Source organism: Neopsephotus bourkii, unplaced genomic scaffold (genome assembly GCF_033783945.1).
Source record: "Neopsephotus bourkii isolate Nb327-2 ecotype Australia unplaced genomic scaffold, CSIRO-AGI_Nbou_v1 NB_107, whole genome shotgun sequence".
Lineage (NCBI taxonomy): Eukaryota > Metazoa > Chordata > Aves > Psittaciformes > Psittacidae > Neopsephotus > Neopsephotus bourkii.
The window spans coordinates 10,976,989-10,998,093 of record NW_026900624.1 but is presented as its reverse complement, the minus strand read 5'-3'; the positions used below and the strand labels follow the sequence as shown (position 1 = coordinate 10,998,093).

The 21,105-nt window shown below is 36.3% G+C and overlaps 1 protein-coding gene across 2 annotated transcripts in view; it reads right to left on the bottom strand.

Annotated features, from left to right (window-relative positions):
• Window positions 1–255: 255 nt before the first annotated feature.
• The window catches only part of INTU (inturned planar cell polarity protein), a 47,341-nt gene continuing 26,491 nt past the window's right edge, over window positions 256–21,105 (bottom strand). For both annotated transcript variants that reach the window (XM_061360309.1, XM_061360302.1), the window contains exons 5-16: window positions 17,741–17,859; window positions 16,211–16,300; window positions 15,573–15,650; window positions 14,597–14,786; window positions 11,318–11,371; window positions 10,313–10,375; window positions 9,033–9,254; window positions 8,350–8,772; window positions 7,754–7,851; window positions 6,841–7,030; window positions 2,906–3,060; window positions 256–1,137 (exon numbers count right to left, since the gene is read on the bottom strand). In XM_061360309.1, the coding sequence (XP_061216293.1) occupies window positions 1,026–1,137; window positions 2,906–3,060; window positions 6,841–7,030; window positions 7,754–7,851; window positions 8,350–8,772; window positions 9,033–9,254; window positions 10,313–10,375; window positions 11,318–11,371; window positions 14,597–14,786; window positions 15,573–15,650; window positions 16,211–16,300; window positions 17,741–17,859 (1,794 nt within the window). In that variant the 3' untranslated portion in view covers window positions 256–1,025. The remainder of the gene's footprint in view (window positions 1,138–2,905; window positions 3,061–6,840; window positions 7,031–7,753; window positions 7,852–8,349; window positions 8,773–9,032; window positions 9,255–10,312; window positions 10,376–11,317; window positions 11,372–14,596; window positions 14,787–15,572; window positions 15,651–16,210; window positions 16,301–17,740; window positions 17,860–21,105) is intronic.

The following is a 21,105-nucleotide window of genomic DNA, read 5'->3' as shown; positions in this document are numbered from 1 at the left end:
TCATTCTAAGCTAAACTTAGGTTAAAAAAAAAAAAAAAAGCTTTAAGAGCAGCTTGTCTGTAGATTACAAACACTTTAAGAATTTGTAGGAAAGCTGAATTTTGTAGAAGACTTCTGATTTTGCAAACATCTTGCCTTACACAAATGCAACCTCACATTTTTTGTAAATCCAGCTGTAAACTGTGAAAGATCTAGCTAAACAAATAGTGTTTAAATAAAAGAGAAAATGTGTTAAGTAAAAAACTAGAATAGTGCTTTACTGGTCTTTAACAAATACTTAATTTTTATTACAAAATTCTGAATATAAAATAAGCCAACTCCATGCTTAAAACCCTCATCCTCCCTGCCCCCCCATTTTCTTTTATAACTTCAAAATTATGTTTTAACAGATATAAGCATTATTTATATCACAATTTAAAACTTGTGAAGTCAAGTAAAACATCAAGCACACTATAGTCCTTGAGTGTGCAGGAGGCCATACTGTCAAAACCAGTAAGCCATTAGCTCTGGGCAGCCAACTGCCATGAATTGTCTAAAAGATTTCTTTCTGTTTTGATTACCACAGTGTTACTGAAAACATTTGCTATTTTTCATGCCCTTAGGGGAACAACGTTTTAATTAACTGGAATACTATTTTTTCCTCCATCACCAATTGTCAGATATTCAGAGAGCACTTTCGGGGTATCAGCTTATTATTTTACATTTCATATTATAGACTGAACAGCACTGAATGTACAAATTATGCAATGTTTTCATATAATAAAGTTATGATCAGGATAAATAATTCACCAGTATGTAAAAATAAGAACTCTGGTTCTCTGAATTCTTTTTAAGTATTCAGTTGATTAGATCATCAGAATCACCACTGAAGTTTTACCTGTGTCCTACCACAAGGTAGATTTATTTTTTTGTCAAGCATTTCAAGGATGTGGTGGGCACCACAACTGAGTTAGTTTTTCTTTATATTGAAGTACTTTCAAGAGATGACAACACCATGAGGTGGCCTCAGTGTTCAGGAAGCTCATCTATGTCACTAAACCAAAGGACAGTTTAAAGGCCAGTTCAACAGCAGCTTCTGTGACTGAGTCGTGGAAACAGACATAACACTCCTGAGGTTTGGGATGCAGAATGCGTCTCCTGGGGAAAAACAGAAAGTATTAAAATTACTGTATGTGTCAGCTTTTTCTCCTTAACTGTTTGATATATTCTGGTTCTACTCTGAGGTGTCAGATGTTAAAAACAACTACTGTGTAACACAGGAAATACCTGTGCCTCTCCTTCATCACCTTACTTCTTTCAATACATGAGATTTCTAAATTAAAGTTATTCTCTGCTCAGGTTTCTCATGACTGCATGTGTATGGAATAAACTTCCGGTTTTCAGGACCTATTTGTATGGTAACTAGTTGGTGTGCTTACAGTAATCCACATTTCCAGGTTACAACCTGCAATAAGGGTATCTGGGAGCAAGCCCCAGTATTCACATATTTACTCATTTTTAGACTTAATACATCTGGGTAGATACATTCCCACAGGTTAATCTAATAAGCTCTTTCAGGGGAAGAGGTAAAACAGGAAAGTTGGTAATACAAACTGCAGTTCTGTACATTCCCGGTGAGAAACAGTTGTTTTTCTTTTTAAACATCTGACTTGAAGGCAAACAGGTTGAACAAAAGCTGAAAAACTCTGTCAAAGAATTTCTACATTTTTATTCCTGGCCAATATAATTACCTGTGGATGATGTTTCCTCGTCTTGTAGCAGAAAAAAAAAGTTTTTAGGCCACATTCAGAAATATATTTTGCTGTTTTCTGACTTTCTTACTTGTGCAATAGTTGAACTAGTAGAAAATTATAACCCAATGAATTAATCAAGTGTCATCATTTATCTTCCTTTCAGCCCTTGCCTATACTTAATTTTTTATGGTGAATGCACGACTTCCATTTAACTGGACATTTGCATTTTTTTCTCTATTTATCTAGTAGGAATACCAAACAGAGAAGACAAATGTAGAAAAGAAAGCATGCTGCTGACTGACACTCCTAATATGATGGTCTACTTACTGCAGCTAAAATGTAGATAACAGAAAATACGGTAGACGGGGGAACGAGCAACATAGAAGCACTGGCTACAGAATAGGGCTTATTTGCCTGGACTTAAAAAATTACAAGCTCTGATACATTCTGAGTTGCGAAGAAATGGTAGATACTACTTTGTCATTACACCTGACTTTAATTGCTTCAAAAATGTATTATTTTTAATATTTAATGCCTAGGGCAGTATGCTGGTCAAATAAGGCTTAGCTATGTAGCAATAACTATATGCATCATTAATAAATATCACTTAAAATCAAGTTTAAATAACACCATGAATCACAATGATAATGGCAGAACTTTGAAAACACCCTTTCTAAAATACTTCCAAGACTGGTAGATTGGTTTAATCTTCCCAAAAGAAAAAAAAAAACAACCCAACTAACTAACCACTACAGTTGTTCACCTTCCTTCTTTATATCACTGAATCAGCACTGTGTGTGGAGGCGAGACAGGTGGGAGTGACTTGCAGGGAATGGAGAGGTGAGGAGGTGCATGAGGAACACAAGGGAAGGGTCTGAAGAAGGTAGTGAGAGCACTCCCACAGGTCTGCATTAGAACAGTGCAGCATGACAGAGGCTGCCAGCTGTGATGTTAACATGCTGGTGTGGTGCTCCCCTGGGTTAACTAACACACCTATGCTTTACAGCGGGTGCAACAGCACACCAATGCAACTTCCCAAATCAAAGCCACCTCACTGGGCTCAAGTATTTCTGTGGTGTGTTGCAGTTAAATTAATTCTCAAAAGAATACAGCAGCATGCTCAAAATGGAAAAAACTCTGGGAAAAAGAGATTCATTTGTCTTTAAACTCACCCCACAACCCAGTAATTCATTGTTGGTGGTGGTTTCTTCTGATCAGTCCAGTTTTCAGGAGAGCATTCAAACAAAAGTCCGTGTTCTGTTATCAGATCTAGGTCATCAGCTGCCTTACTGAATTCTGAAATCCCACTGCCTGCTTTTAGTTTATCCTGTAAAACAATTGGAGAAATGCTAGCATAGATTGAAATATTTTTACATAAACACTAGCAAATGTAACTGTGATTTCTTCAGGAATCTTTGATGAATGATACTGCTGTCAAAAAGCCAGACTCAGAAGACAGAACTAACATGCTTACATGATTCTTTTCTCGTTTTGTTACTTTGGCATTAACAGGCTTTTCCATTGTTATACATTGGAGGTAGACACATGCTCCCCCATTTTTTTTTCTTCTAGCTGAACACTATTTCTCTAATAAGACATCTGAGATAATACAGGTTCTTTATAAAAGTGTGTTACAACAGCTAAAGGTCTTATTTCTAATTCTCCGTGTGCCTCCCTAATTATGAACTGTGATAGTAAAAGTCTACTGAATAAACTTGGCCAGGCAGGAATTTTTTGTAAATAAACAGTTGAAGCACTTTGCTTAGAGCATTTTCTTGCTCTTAATTCATATAAGTGCCTAAGACGTACAGAAAATCAAGACATTTTTGTTTAAAGACATTTGAGTTTTTAGGACTATATTTTGTACAAAGCTTTTGAATAAACCTTGCAAAAGTGGTTTCTAACTGAACTCCTGGTACCTCTTTGGTGAGGATCAAACTGCATGCACAAAAATCATTTTACTCTCTGGCCCTGGCTTGGTGCTCAGCAGTCCTGTGAATCCAATAAGTCCATGGTGTCTTTCACCAGGAAGGTGAAAGGGAAAAAAGACCAGAATGAACATGGAGATAAACAGAGAAGGAATTCTGAAAATACTTGTCACTATTTTAACTCTTCTCCCATTTAAATCAAGGGAAGTTTATTACTGTTTTGTAAATGTCTATGTAATAATGAAAAAACAAGCTTTAAATCTTTTCTTTTTTGAAGCATGAGAAGTAGGATGAGATTATGGAAACAGGAGTGGAAATCCCTTTGAAACAAATCTGTTTTAAGAGAGTTGCTAAACCAGGGCATCTCTGGGTCTGCCAATAAAACTTTTGTTCCAAACAGTTGCTTCAAAAGGTGAAAGAAAAGGTGAAACCCAACACCCCCCCCCCCCCCCCCCGAAGATCTGGAAAAGAGTAGAAACACCACAACTATCTTAATTTCTCAAAAATGGCAGAAGTAGTGACATGGACCTCAGAATTTGAGAAACAAAATGACTAATATTCCCCTGAGAAAATATCTAGTTCTAAATTTCTCTAAACATGCTTTGGATTGAATTCATAAAGTATATTCTAAATGACTGCTAGTTCATAGAGTGCAAGAAATTTCAGGATAGACAACCCTTCCTGTATCTTTCCTTAGTACATAAAATGGTTTCAAACCCTGTTCTTGCCAATAGTGCTACTGTAAAAGACTTCAGGAATATGTTAGTACTCAGTCTGATAATCTTCACCACCAAAAACATGGGGTTGTTACCATGCAATTTCCAAGCTTACATTTGTTTATGTTTTAGCACATCTTAATATTATGCTATTCATATTGAAAATACTCAAGAAAAATTATATATTAAGAGAGGATATCTGACAGGACTACAAGGGTCTATATGTTCATATGTATTAAAACTTCTTTTCTTCTGATTTTATTTAGGAGTAAGAAAATACTAAGGTGATAATGAAGGAAATGAAGCCAGGGCTGCTTAATACCTATAGTGACATATTTTTTAGGGTTTAAGACTACAGAGCTTGTTTTTGCTCTATTTAAAATTTCTTCAAAATTTCTGTACACATTTAAAAATTAAATTGTGAATCTTCAGGTCTCAGAAAGTGAGGTAAAGCCAATTATTGATCAGTTTACAATAATTTTGCATTATTGGCACAATCTTACAAATCCTAAACTATAACAATATTTAGCTGATGTCAAAGAATAAGCAGTATTATTGTACATTTATATATTTGACCTTCTTCTTGTGCACTATGAACAAGGAAGACTTCTATTGATTTTTTCACATTCTCCTCATGCAACCTGCCAATTTCAGTATTAATTGTTAGAGCCAACCTGCAAAAACTACCCTAAATTTCTCAAAAAGAAAAACTTTGTTCTGCAATACATGCTCATCATGTGGTGATTTTCTGATTTTCAGAGCAAAATGAACCCAGCTGCTGCCTACTGTACTTGCTTCTTAAGCAGCCAGGAAAACATGTGCTAAGATAGCTGTAGCCAAAACAGAAGTTTTGACTTTCAAGCGTGAGTTTTTCACTTTTTATGATCTATCCTTAATAGCTGAATGATTTCTTCAGATTTTTTGGTTTGAAGTGTAAACTATCTAACAGTTATAACCAAAGCACTTTGATGGTAAGAAGTATTTGTGTATTTTGTCTGCTTGCTTTTGCGTTTGTACATCATCCAACAAAAGTACCCAAAATAATGGCTCAATGCCAAAAGTTCTCAGCCAAACCCCAGGGTTGTAAGAAGTTAACAAAACAATTCACCAAATTCCCTGTTTTTCTAACACTTAAAAATTCCTAGATGATTTACAAGGCATATCAGTCTAATAAGAAGTAACTTGATAACTTTAAGAAAACATTAAGAAAAAAAATATACTGCTTTTGCAAATGATGTTCATTCAGTTTGTACTGTTACTTCCCATTTCTCATTTAGTTTACTTGGATAGTCACTTTAGGATCTAAAAATTACAACTGATAAGCAATTACTCCAATTGATAAACAGTACTCCATTTAGTTTTGTAGTTTATTTCTCTTTTACAAAACAACTAAACAGGACACAAATTTAGCAGGCACAAAATGTTATCCTAATTTGGCTGATGTCAGTAAAAATTAACTGTGCAATTAACAAAACAGACTTTTAGCAAAACAGTGTACATTGAACACAAAGTGTGAGCTGAAGGGAGTATCTCATAAATGGATTCTTATACCTATTGTTTAGATTTCTGTATTACTACTATCACCTTACTCTAGACGGATCATTGGGAGTAAAGTCAAACACAAAGCAATACAGGTGTTGACATCAGATCTGTCCATTTTTAAGTCTAATCTAAGTACCCACATAAAGCTCTGGCAGCTGGGATCAGACTTCAGCCCAAGCTAAGAGCAAGTCTTGGACTGGTATCTTCCGAAAGGGAAACAGCCTAACCTATTCTGGTGAGAATTCTCTGGATTCTAAAATCCAAGAGATTTGGCAGCATAATTAAGAGGAATCAGTCGTTATAGCCAGACTTCTTTTAGACCAATATCCCCATGAACAAAGGATTACAGACATTAGTGGATGGTGATCCTGTAAGCAATCTTGGGTAGTATTAGAGACCAAAGACACGAAGAATGACCAACCATCTCATGGTCAGAAGCCCTCTTGAGGTCACTGTTCAGACACTGACAGCACAGTGAGGGAAAGCCGCACTGTCACCACTCACATTAAACATTTTCTGTGAAAAAAGAGGGCCTAAATTTCCTTTTGCTGCCAATCTGAAATCCTCTCCCAGCATTAAAATGGCTAACCCCCCTCTTTTGCTACTTACAGTTCCTGAAATCAGTGTGTGAAACTTTTAGCTAAGTTACAAACAAGAGTCCTAATATGATACCGAGTAAAATAATACACTGGAGAGATGTGGACTACTTATTTTGAGGGCATCCTTAGTGGGAAAGAGTGCCATAATTGCATGCAAACTTGGCTGGATGGTCAGAGAAAGAACCTGCCCATAATTAAAAATATCAGGAGCTTAAACCAACCACACACATGCAAATACACCTGTTAGTGAGCTACTTAAATAATGAAGTGAAATACTGTGTTGAGATTGTGAACAGAAAACCAGAAAACAAAGCTTCCATACTTCTTTCCTCATGGACTGCTGAAAAATGTCTCGAATTGAAAGACAGCAACGATAGAAATTCTCAATTAACTGAGGGTGGATGGAGCCACCAAGCTGTGCTACTTCTTTGTGAGTTGGAGTGATAAAGATTCCTTGCATCGTTTCCAAGGAGAGATAGTGGAAGAGGGTATTCTCAGGACCAGATGTCAACCTTAAAATTAAAAATAAATAGGAGTATTCATTTAATAATAAAATATTTTTGAAAGACATTTCAGTTAAACAAAATATACTTTTGTTTCTCAAGACAGAATTGATTTTCTGGTAACTGCAGTACAGTACAAAATGGATACAGACATTCAAAAGCTGCTTATTTCTACATGAAGGAAATCCTGGTAATCTGGACTGTTAATACTGAATTTAAAAATAAACCAAAAAACTATGGTACAAGGTAGGTATTGCATGTGTGTTCTCAAAAATTCTCACCAAAAACAAAGAAAAGGAGAAATGAAAGCTCTTTTTTGGGGGAGTGGGAGAGGGAAGCAAACCTTTCTTTAGAGCTCAAACAAAACCCCAGAGCAGACTGTGCTGTCACAAGCAACAAGTGAGACCTGGGAAGATCACGGATTTTTTGTCCTATGTGTATCTAGAGATACCAGGGAAGCAACAAGGTGCATGTATGGTCCAAAACCTCTTATATTTGAACTTCCAAGGTCACATATGTATAGACAAGTACATACATTCTACTTACATATTCTTGAAAAATAGTGGTCTTTTCTAATTAACATCTCCATTTAAGAGCTTCACTCTTGAGAATCCTTGCATAGTAAAACTTTTGGTTAGAATAAAATGACACAGGAATTTCAGTGATCTGTGCATATTTAAAAAAGATCCACGTCTGGTCTTAAAAATGAAATACTTAAAAATCATTTCTTACTTGACAGCATTAAGAAGTTCTGTATCTTTCTCTGAAAGGTTCTTTTTGAGGCTTCCTAAATTAAATGGATTTGGTAGGGTATGTTTTTTTTTAGTGGCCTGAAAAAAAGCATAGATATGAAAGAAGAGAAAAAAAGCAGCAAACAGAAGAACAGAATCAAACAAAACAAATCACCTGCTCAGAAAAAAAATAATAGCATTTTCTTTTTTAAAGGCCTAAACAGTTAATTTATATAAGTGTATTTTGCAGCCTATTTTAGACTAAAATGGGTTAGAAGCATGTACAACTGTGCAGCACTTTGTTCTGGTAACTTATTATTAACAGTATTATTATTTTGGGGGTATTCTCCAATCATTTCTGCTGCTTCCAATGCAACTATGCCTGCTTTGACTTGTGAAAAAAAAACCAACCCAAATTTACAAGCAATGATAAAATTAAAAAATGTGATGGCTTTGAGGCTGACCCAAAGCAACAGAAGTATTTCCTACTGAATTCAGGGCTCTTTAATTTAGTCTTAAGAGTTACTTGAGTGAGTTTTAAAAAGAACTGCCACCTCCCCCAAGCCCACCGGATACTCTTTGTCTTTGTTCTCAGACCTGATCTACTGCAGATTGTTGATTACTGCTTTCATCTTCCACAGGACCTTCATTACCACGGTCAGGTCCTCCACTGCTCCTCGTAGGGCTCGGCTTACGTGTCATTAAAGATGAGTCACCAAACAGGGTCCTTTTGCTTGCTGGAGTGGTTCCTGATTTCAAAGTATTTTGTAGCTTGCTGAGCATGGGTGAGGTGGTCAAGTTCTCAGATTTGTCACGTGTTGCAGGAAGGAACCAGTCAGCACAAGATAAAGGTGGGATGGAAGGAGAATCTAGCCTTTCCTCTATGCTGGCATCTATTCCTTCCAGTTGAAGTATAGTGGCTTTGACCTGATCTACGTATACACAGTCTGGTCCTGGATTCCCAATTGCTTTTGAAGCACAGCCTCCCGCCTCTAGCAGGACACACAGCATAAAGTATCTCTGTAAATATGGAAGTAGCAGTATTAGTGTTTGGTTTACACTTAGCCTTTTTAGAATTTATACTCAAACTTGCAAGTTTTACAGATATAGAAATAGTGCTACTTTCTGAGAGAGTCTATCCCACAAGACAGCTATAATAGAAATATTTTGTAAAGTTACTGAATAAAAGGCATGAAAGTGTTGATCTTACTGAACAACAGACAACACACAACAGCCAAACAGAGTACTGGAGAACAGACACACTGCAGATGTTAACTTACCAAGCCAACTATCAGTAAAAAGTATCTTGCTTCAGGCTCCCTGTATCCTGTAATAGCAGAAACTTCACATGGCTGGATATGATGATGTGGAAATACTTCCCGCCATATCACTAACTGACTGATCTTCTGTTCTGCTGCCAAGGGTAACAGACAATAGTGCCGACAATATAAACCTATGTCAGTAAGATCTTCCTTTGGCAAGTGATTACCAATCAAGTAACCCTTAATTGAACACAGAAAAGGAAGTGTATTCAGTAAGAAATACAACATCACCACTTATCACTTAAGAGTGCTTTTCACATAGATATTCACACTCCACATGCATTGAGACTGTAAACTTTCTGGCAGAGACTGTTTTTTTGGTGTACCTTTTACAACAGATAACACTAAGCTTTTGAACCACATCCGAAGAATCGGAATACTGAAATATAAAGAAAGAAAACATCAGCATATATGCAAGTTATCAAAGGCAAGCTGCGAAACGCTAGCTTTAACAACTTGCAAACCAGCTACAGACTTAAGGTGCTTTAATTCTCATTTAATTCGCTCTCCAAAAATACTAAGCTGTCACTGAAATCAATAAAAGATCCAAAGAAGACATATAGTATAAAACCATTTCTAGCACCAAGGGTGTTATGGCTAGAAAGCTGCCATGGTAGATACTAAGCAGTTCCATCTGTGCCAAATGTTTAGTTCCATAACGCTACCAGCATAAAGAGCAACGACATGATAAAATCCTTAAAATGTAATTTTCCTAAGGGAAAGGTTGTTACCTTCCTATTTATACTGTTAAATATACTGTCTATATTTAATAACGATACATAAATTTACAAAAGAAGCCCAAGCGAAAAAAGCTGTCAATACAATTCCTCAAGTCTTTGATTTAAAGATAGATTAAGGATAGATCACCTGTTACCTTTATGAAAAAAAATGGCAATGAACCAAAAAAATTCCTATTAGGATCTCATACAGTCTCCCTTGAATTGACTCTTCCTACTTTCTTACTACTGTCTCTCCTTGAATCATACCCTGCAAAATTCCCATGAGACAGTTTCAACCAAGCTTTTTGTTCTTACTTATCACATAGCATCTACCACTTCCTGAAACTGATTTTTTTCTGTTGCGGTGTTCGAGTTGTAGGTCTCGTACTACAAATACATATTTAAAGCCATCATACATTTTTTCTCATATTTGTGAAGTTCTTAAAAGAGTTACTCTATGACTGGCTTAGATTTCCAGACGCATTTTCTAAATCTTTAGGCCTTAATCACTAATACTACCTTGTAGAAAAGACAAGAGCCCATAATCATATATAATCTTCTCATGTCATAATAATCTTCAGACTGTGGGGAAAAAAGCATAGTATCATTTTTAATTCAGAATTTCTGCTTTAGTTACCAAATGCAAGTCACCTACTTCCAGTCAACTGTAATCAGTATCTCATGTAATATTTTCATTTTTGACCTCCTCTTATCAGTGCAACAGTTAATACTGAATGGTTCAGTGAATTACTAAGTTTTTACCCTCCATTGTCAATTTTCATGTCACTACTATTTTCTCTAAAAATTTCCAGCTCAAAAATAACAGATTTCCTATTTGGTGCTAATCTGTCCATAAGCTATTTTTGTTAGGTTATGCTATCTCTGAATTCTTAACAGCAAAACAGCTGAAACATAACTATCGACACCAGAGTCCCTCCTAGAGTAAAATTTCCAAGTCAAAGCATTCCCCCCCCCTCCCAATTTGATGTTTTACCCCAAATATACCCATTCCTTAGATCTTTCAATCTAGATGTCCAGTACTCTCAGATTAGTAAACTACCTTTAGGTGGATATAGCGTATTTTACATCAAGCGGGTGCAATCAATTTCTGTCCCATGAACCACAACTTATGAACATTGCTTTCTGTAAATAATCATCCAAGTTGTTTAGTACAGTGGTTTTACTTTTTTTTTTTTCAATTCTTTTTCAAGATGGACTGTATGTCTGCCTACCTTGTATTTTAGGTTTTAAGAGTCGTTACGTAACTTTTTGTAATTAAGAATATATGTATCCCAAATTGTTATGCTATATATGTGATCAAGCACAGTATCTTTATGCTCAATTCTAACATGCCTATGAAGAATATAAATTTAGAATAACTGTTCTGGAATGTAAGTTCCAGAAAGCTCATATTTGATTAAGAAGAGTGGATTAATTTGGAATTAGTACTTTTTTAAACTACTGAACATGACACCAAGGCAAAGAGATCCTGTACAATGCGAACAACAAAAATAAAATGTTTACCAGCTCTGCAAAGTCAGCTGCTTCCAGGTCACTCAGTGCTGTGTCAATCTCCATCTGAAATAATTTAAGCAGTGAATTTTAGTACAGATTCCCCATACATGAGCTTACAGTAATAGCATGGTGTGCACCATCCTGCTAGTCTCAGAAGACGATTATTCATGAGTACAAAGTGAATGGATGAAAATTTGCACACACATTTCAGTAGTAATACCCAGTATCAGGAACACCTCAATTCATCAAATTAAAGAAAAGTCCTTCTTTATGGCTGTGTATTTCCCTCTTGAAGCTGTAACATTTCTCTGCTTGCGTGCCTGCTGAACCCATGGTTCAGTATAAAGGAGATGTCACTCTTATTTTCAGAGTTCTTTAAAACATGTGGGCTAGAGAAAGCTCTGAAATCTGGCAAGCTATTGTAGCCAACTGAGTTATTAGAAAAATCTTTTTCAAATGGATGTAGTTTTTGTCTCTATGGAAATTGCCAAACTTTCTCACACGTTATCTTTGTTCTACTGAAAACACTTTGAAAACTGGCTTACTTCTCTAACTACAAGAGCTGTTGGTTAATATACATTTTACTAAAACTACTTTCCTTTAAAGAATATGGTACTAGGCACTGAAAGAAGTTCCTGCAGTAAATGTGCTTCTTAGTGAAAAGAACCTAAAATCCATCATTACAGGCTTCTTGGGATGTATTAACAGGGTGCCTCTAATTGAAATACAGCCAGTTTTCAAACAGAGAAATGCCAGAGAGGCTGTTGGCAGTTGACAACTAACCAGTCTCAGCTTTTCCTCAGTTAAAATATAAACAGCCTTCTGCCCAACAAAGAACTGACACTTTTAGTTTTATATTCCTTAGAGAATATAAAGATCTTTACTAAAACTTAACTGGTAATTTCGTCTTCTGCAACAACAAATTTTTCTGGGGAAAGGAGATGATCTCAGACAATTTTGGAAAGCAATATCGGTATCATAAATATCAACTATATTGTTTGAGAAACATGTGAGCTAAACTAGAGAAAGTGTAGTAGAGTGTTTCTACAGAAACTTGAAAAAAAAAGAAGGAAGCAGAGAGGAAAACAAAATTGATCAGTAAACAGTGCAAGAAAAAGTCATTTTCTACATAGGACAAAAATGCTGACAATGGTTTGAGATGGATTAAGTTGCATGTCAAATGTATACTAGGTTGCTGACTGATCATATTCTACAACAATGTGTTGCATAAACATTTTATTCTCTTCATATGTGAATAACACATTTCTTTTATGGAGCAAGGATTTTGCAAGTGAGTGGACAGGAATGTTACAGGACTGTCTGAATACCTCTACATTTGTCACCTGGATAGCAAATTTAGCTCTGGAGTTAAGACATGAAAAGAACTTTTCTGAAACACTCGTAGGTAATTCTATACATATTTAATAGAGCATTCATACATGCATATTATAAAAGCAGAAGTTTAATTGTTGGAAACATATTGGCCGCAAGCACATTCAAACATCCTATGGGTAAAGGTAGAAAGAACTAAATCATTATCAGTGTGATGCTCAAGGTAAAGGAGAAGACAATCCATATACTGGAGAAAAGAGAGAGATAAAAGTTGGGGCTGTTCAGCCTGGAGAAGAGAAGGCTGTGTGGAGACCTCATAGCAGCTTTCCAGTATCTGAAGGGGGCATATAGGGATGCTGGGGATGGACTCTTCATTAGGGACTGTAGTGACAGGACAAGGGGTAATGGGTTAAAATTTAAACAGGGGAAGTTTAGATTGCATATAAGGAGGAAATTATTTCCTGTTAGGGTGGTGAGGCACTGGAATAGGTTGCCCTATTAGGTTGTGAATGCTCCATCCCTGGCAGTGTTCAAGGCCAGGTTGGAGGAGGCCTTGGGCGATATGGTTTAGAGCGAGGTGTCCCTGCCCATGGCAGGGGGGTTGGAACTTGATGATCTTAAGGTCCTTTCCAACCCTAACTATTCTATGATTCTATGACTACACCAGCAGACAGAAATCTGTTTGGTAACAAGCAAGCTCTGCATCTGTCAGTGCTGTAATGTCCATGGCAACTTGCATTACTGAACATTAGGAACCCTAACCTAACCCTAACCCTAAACACTTTTGAAATCTGTACATAAGGCCTTATTAAATGGAAAAATCAGAAAACTAGGAAAGTCCTAATTAATATTATCCTCAAATAAAGACCCTATCAGTTAAAGAACATGCCACTGCAGAAGGTAATTTTTAACATCCAAACTCTGTCGTTTTGCAGACCCATTCTGAAAAGCAGTTTCAGTTGTCCACCATACAGCCTCTTTACTTTCAGTTGGTGTAAAGTTCATTTATTTTGTTGTTGCTGGTGAAATAAGCTTGGATAATGGAGTTTATTGTCAGCTCAGATTAGAATCATTGTCTAATACTTACAGCTAGGCTTAACTATGCTGTCTACAAACTTACAAATAGTTTGGGTCTATCCACAAAGGAAAACTCTTGTGTTTAAAATTTCCCAGCTGTTTCATTTGCACTACATCTTGGGAAATACCCATTAAAAACCAAACTCCACCATGACAAGTCTAACATATTCTAAACATCATTCCATCTTAGTGATTTTTTTTCCCTATGAAATTTTTTAAAAACTGCTATACATGTACTGACTCAAATACAATATGCACTCTTCCTGTGATATGGAAAATAACTTCCTAGTTGTAGAGCTGAAAATACTTTAAAATCACAAAGGCAAAAATGAATCCTAAATTCACTAACATTCAAGAGGACGGAAAATGGAAATGCATTGAATCTTTCTTCCATTGACCTGAAAAGCTGCACCTCTTACAGTGTCAAAAAAATGATGTATGGATATTTATTTTGATTCTGTAACAGGCATTTAAATTATAAGTTACACAAGGGCTTCTGGAGTAATATTTTCTAACTGGAAAAAACCTTAGATGGCCAAAATTGAACATAAAGCTACATGCCAGGGCCTGCTTTCCCTATGGCATATGCTGGTTGGTAGAGAGGTGTGTGTATATGTATTTTACATAAAGTTAATCTTTTTGTCATCATGTTCTCTTCCTATGTAACCAGTCACCGAAGTATGCTCATAATAGCAATCTGCTTCTTGTGAGAATGACTGTTTAATTTCAAACTGAACTAAAGGATCCTGTAGGAAGAGGGGTGGTCTGGGATGGGCAAAGGGCTTCAGTAAATTACATGCTAACAGCAGAGATACCTGCATCAATTTTGTGGCCTCTCATATACAAGTTTTTCTAGAAAGCTCTGAAAAAACACATTACCTTGACTTCCTGAGGCAATGTCAGCCAGCGCAAGCCTGGGAGACTGTTTAAGAATAACGCACTGCAAGTATCATAGTGTTGAGTGCTGGGGCTGGCATTTGACTTGAGTCTTGCAGGCTGAAGCGCCCGCTGGAAGAACAGGTTGAAAAAATGATCCAGCCGAGAAACATTGTCCACCTGGCAAAAAGCACTGAACAAACATGAATTCCAAGTTAGAATAACAGAGAAACTTGTAGCTTGTCTATATAACCTGCTGTGCTTAAAGAGGCTCTTTACAGCATGATACTACATTTGGATTCGGGGTTTTTTTAAACAGTTGTTTTAAACACGAAAAAAGCCAGTAGGCTAATCCAGGCAGTGCCTACAAACAAAGGAAAAGCTAAAGCAGCATAGTATAACAGCAGGTATCTTAGAGCAACTTAGGATGCAACAATGATCAGTTTCATCCTTTTAGAAATTATTATTTTTCTTTCTCTGTGGGACACAGATGTTAACCCTGAATTGAATGCAAGCATGTGAATAGCCTACCTTGGCCATTAGGTTACGGTCAGACTGAACGTTTTCTGTGTGTTTACCAAATGCAGAGACAGACAAGTCACTCTGCCAAATGAGGTTCTAAAGTCTGGTGAATTTACTTTATTAAAAACAAACCACTGATTCATACTTGTGTTTTACAGTGCTTTAACACAAAAGGTCACATTTGCAGAGTGTTGCTGACATCCAGTGACTTCGATTATGTGAATGATTTAAACTAATCAAGGACAAAACTTCCTGAATCAACAGACTGTTTTAAAAAGTGTCTTAATGTGTGTTAAGACTGAAACAAAAAGGCAAGGAGAACAGAATCCTGGGTTTTGTGCAAGTGTAAAGGAACATGCAAAGAAACTCCATGTAAACATTACCACTACTAGCTGTCTTCAGTGAGCATCAATGAAAAATCAGTGACTGAAAAGAAAATACCTTTGAAAGAACTCACCTGTCTAAAGAGCCATACATGAATTTCAAGGTCCTGACAACATCTTCAATCATGTTCCTCAGCTGAGCAAGTGGCACACTAAGAAAAACCAAAACAATTCAAATGTACAGCTAAGTTTATAATATCTTTACTATGAATAAGCGTAGGCATCTCCTGAAGAGCTCTATTCTTAACTAATAATGTAGTGCAAACAAAAAATTCTTCATTAGACTCGGTGAGAGACTTCCTTTGAGTGACTTGTCCATAACAACATAGATGGTAGTAAAGCTGGGAGGGGATGGAAAGTCCTAGAACACATAAATATATAATATTACTGCTGTTATTCAGTAGTGTCTAATCGAGACTTGACTTTATCAAACACTGACAATCACTTTTTTTAAACGACACCTACTTCTGAGATCTAATGACACCTTATTCCTTCTAGACAAAATGAAAGAGAAACGTAACAATGAATATATAAAAAACGTGAATAAGGTAAATCAAAAAAGGGGAAATCACGGGAACATGAACTAGTTACAGTAGAAAGAGTACATTGTAAGCCATCCCTTTCTTGCTTTTTGGATAGAAGAGTACAATTTGAGGACACACAATAGGAAATAAAATTAAAAGGAAAACAAAGCAGCTTATTTGAAACTCACTTTTCTTCAGGAAGACCAATTACAAGCAACTTGTCACCTTCTTTCCAGTAAACAACCTGAACCAGTTTTTCGCATAAGAAAAGGGAGGAACTAGAAAAATTAAACCAGAAGTACTTCTGTTAACACTGTGAAGCTACAAAACACAACCTTTATAAGCCAGAATGTTTTATATGTATTTTATATGCAGACTTAACGCTCGTCTATAATCACATGCATACAACAAGTGGGCTAGCTAATCATGTTACTAAAGAACTTGAAGTCTCTCTTGTTTTGGTTCCAAACAGATCACACTAGTATTAACAATGCTTTCAAGTGAATGACCATTACTGAAGTGCCACAGTCATCTTCTGAATCACTCAGATGCTCTTTAAAGGTCTTCCTGCCTAGCTTTTAACACAATCAACTTACAAAATTAATGTCATTTCAGATTACAGTGAGGTATCCAGAGGTACTAATTAAGGTTCTGAACATAGCAGTCACTCACGAAATGATTTAAAAAGACTCCACATTTTGCAAACAAGCCCAAGAGGTATTTGAACATATTACCTGAGTGATAAACATAAGCTTGAACTCTCATGCTACTTCCTTGTATAGAAAATTGCTCCACGAAGCACAGCAATCCCAGAAAGACCAACAGAACTTTCATTTGAACCACAGAGTGAATTAGAACATGAAACTGAATTAGGCCCAAGGTTCAAATTAGCAGTAAATCATACATTATGCACCAGGTTATCACATTAAATGTATTGGTTGCTGCTAAAAACAAGCTCTATAAATATCTCAAACACTAAATTTATAGTAAACCCCCATCTTTCTTACTATCACCTTAGAAATTTTAAATAACATGACACTGCTGCAAAGTGAAACAAGTGTAACAAGCTTAAGCTTGAAAGATTCAGGAACTTAATTTTTAGGATATGACTCCATGAATAACTTTCTTCACTCATACAGTAAAATTGATGGTGCTAAATAAAACAATAGTGTTATTTCATTAGGTAAGAAATACGGTAGTATTTCCGCAGGTCACCAAAACATTTCTCTCCTTCATGTTACCAAACGTGCTTTCCAAACAAAACAAATTATATATTTAAAATGCAAATAACTACAAAGAAATAAACATCCCCACCCCAAAAGTTACACCATACATATGCAGACACAATAATGATAATTTACTCTTAGAAATCTGATTGCAGCTGTTGCAGAATTTCCAGTCTCCATACTACAGTCCCACAGAATCCCAGCTTAGATAAGGATGCTTTAAGAGATTTCAGGAAGGATCTAAAACCAACTTAACTGAGCTAAAAATCCTAGTCATTGCCACCCATGACAAAGAAATTCCCCTAAATCAGTGTACATCCTGGCAGAGCAGCCCAATTTCAGGCACGCTGTTCTAGTTAAAATATTTCTGCCTAACAGGTAGAGTCACTCTTCTTTTGTCTGGAACTGGATACACAACCCATGTGTGGTTTTCTGTACACATATGTATAAACTAATAAGAGTAGCAGCACATTACATTTCAAATACTTTTACCTGATAATCTGGGTACCGGTAACACTTTCCAGTATGTCCGACAGTGTGAGAAATATTCCTCTCACACTTTTCAGTTTTTGGGATGCTTCTGATACAGGGTACTGATAAAGGATTTCTTGCTGTGAAGAAAGTTAGCTGTTAGTTAAGCAAAACAAAACCAAAGTCACCAAAAGAACCCAACCCAAAACTAAAAAACCCCCGAACAATCAAAATGTTCCTCCACATTTACTGCTTTCTGCCAAATCATGACATGCCAGAAGTAATGCATGCAGTATTAAGCATATCCAGTGCAGAGTACAGTAAATTATCTTTCTACATAAACAAAAGAAACATAGACATGATTAACTTTCCTCTTTATGTCACTAAGCACATCCAGCCAGTGCCAATACTCGTTAGAAAATTTTCCTTCATCAAGATTAAAAGAATATAAAGTTTAATTACAGAAGGACCTGGCAAACTTTGCATTCTTACCCAATTTAATTAGCTCTATTTTCAAATACTCATTAGTAACAAGGATTTTTTTTTTCTTGAATGAATCCCTCAGATGGAAAAACCCCTGCTATTTCCTAATTACAGCACTACAAAGGGCTAGAAACAGCCTTTCTTTCTCCTCACTATGAGCTGTGGCCTTTACACAAAATTCATTTCCCAGGGAAAGAAAAGACAACTGTAACAAAAGGTCATCGCTGTATCATAGATACACATTAATGAGTTAGCAAGGTTCAGCACACATCACTATGCAAGATCAACTGTCTTCAAAGCAAGGCGAAAGTTCATAGGACAATGACAATGGAATTAATACGTAAGAAGTAGCTCATTTCTTCAAAAGTATAAACCCTCTTTCAATCCAAAAAACCTCAAACCTGGACAGATCTGTCTAAACTAATGGCTTATCAAATAGCTTCTCTTTTTTGTTTTATCCATTTCTCAAACTGAGCCTAAAGAGCATTTTAAAAAATGTGTTAGTGCAGTCCTGACAACATAAGAAGTGGCTAAAAAGAAACTGTGTCAAAAGGGTGCCTACCAGCTAAAAACCTATAATCTTCAAACACACTTCACTGACAATAGTCCTTAAACTGCATGTTAAGTACAATTAAAAAAGAAACAGATGAAAGACAACTGTGTATTCTTAAAGATTAATTCAGAAATTGTAAAACCAGAGAGAAAAGCTACAGGAAGTACAAGTCAGTGTCTGCATGAACCAAGCTATCTTCACAGCTATTTGCTAATAATTTGCAAGTATGCTAAATGCATGCTTCCAGAAAATACTATCACGTAGGAGGAACAGGAACATCATTCATTTTAAAACATGGTGTCACCAAAATGAGTTCAAACACATAAAGATGTGTAGTTTGTATGCTGGTACGAACAGCGTACATTATAACTCTAATATCTACCTTGAGCTAAAACATACAAAAAGCTGTACTCACTGAAACCATTATCATATGGGACTCCCCCACATCCCAAAGGATTTCTAATACTGCTTTCCTTTACAGTTGAATAGCTCACAACTCTTAGAGCTCATTGACTGTATTTTTAGGTGCCAAAAGCTCACAAGTGGAAGAATTAGTTACTAGCTTTAATTGCCATTGCTTACATGGATGTGATCCACATACCAGGTCTCCCTTGGACATGGATAAAGCAGCTTAGTAAAGGATCATTGTATTTTTATTGAGCAATATGGCATAGGTGTATGGTAACTTCAATGCTAATTTGAAGTACTGCTGTAAACTAAATCTGAAACAGGACATCTACTGGATAAATGTCTCTTACCACTCACCAAATAAAATTAAAGACAACTGCCTTGAAGAAGGCAGCATTCTTTTGTTCAGAAATGTTAAAAAAAAGAGCTTGACTGCACCAGCGAAGCATCTCTCAACATTAGAGACCATCTGGGGCTCCCTAGCTGTCAGGACTTACCAAGAAACAACTGTTCCATGGTATGAAGGGGAGAACAAGCACATTACAATCCCTCTTTTACCTCCGCTCAACATTCGTGGTTAATCCTGTTTCTTGGAAGGGTGTAAAGCAATAATGGGGCAAGAAAGCAGGGCTCCTGCTTTCTCTTCCTGCATTTACTCCGAAGTGCAGGAATTGCAATTAGGCATTTGCATATCTATCACCTACCAACAGAGGAGCCAGAGGCCCTGAAATACATATTTTTAATATTTCATAAACCAAGAAAACACTGGTCTTTAAGTCTACAGCAACCGTTCGTAGCTGTTCTAGCTGCAGAACATAGCAGTCTTGCACTGCAAACTTAACAACTGGAAAAAAAAAAAGAGAACTATTTGCAATAACGTAAGTTCACCTTCATAAAGCATCTTGGGTTTATTTAATTCACAGTTAAATGAGCTCTTTTCATTTTTATTATATGGAAATACCAAAGCAGAAAAATACCACAGTATCACGATTTAATGGAAGCAGCCTCCAGGTGGGGAAAGGCACAGAATGACCTTGCCTTGTTGCAAAGCTATTAAAAAAAGTAGTAGTAATTATGACAAACACTTGTGTAAACTTAACTTCTGCTGAAGGTACCTCTCACGAGAAAAAGGAGTCTCTTAAACAGGATTGGAAAGGACTGCAAACCAAATCTTACAGTGTAGTATCTTGCTGTAATATATAATGAAGCATATGCTACCTTAAAAATATTACATTAAGAGCATGATTTATATTGTAAAATCAAGCACTCCAGAAATAGCAAGTACTGGATTTATGGTTGCCTAATAAGCTTTAATTATACACACTCATCTGTCCGCCTTGTCCTCTGCATAAAGCAACTTTCAGAAAAAATGTAATACTCAAGACAACCTCATGCTGTGTACACACAAAAGGGCTGAATTAAAATTGCACAAGTAGCCACAAATCTATCATTTCCTAGCTTTCAACCACTTGATTCTGCAAACTTCACAACAGTTTTTATATGATATCATGACATTTTTAATGACATCATGTAATCTTCTAGGGTTCTCCTCCCCAGCCCTGTCTCTAGAAAATCAAATTAAACTCCATTATGTGTGGTTGAAACATATTTTCTCTATTACACAATGCCAAAAGAGCAATACAGACCTCTATCTTTTTAAAAACTGTATTAACAAAAAAAAAAAAAAAAGACATCTCAAAGAGGGGATGGACAGTGACTGGATTTAAGGATTAATTTCAGAGAAGTGAAAGGAAAATGTCTTTTTTCTGCTCCCCACTCCATCACTCTTCCTACCACCCCAGTCCCTGAGAACTGGCAAAACTTGTCCTTTGCTTGATGTCTTCATATCAAATAATGTATCAGATAATATCACTAGTGCAGTATGATAAATCTAAATTGAACTGTCAGAAGGGGAGGAGTTTTATTCCAAATGTCTGTTCCC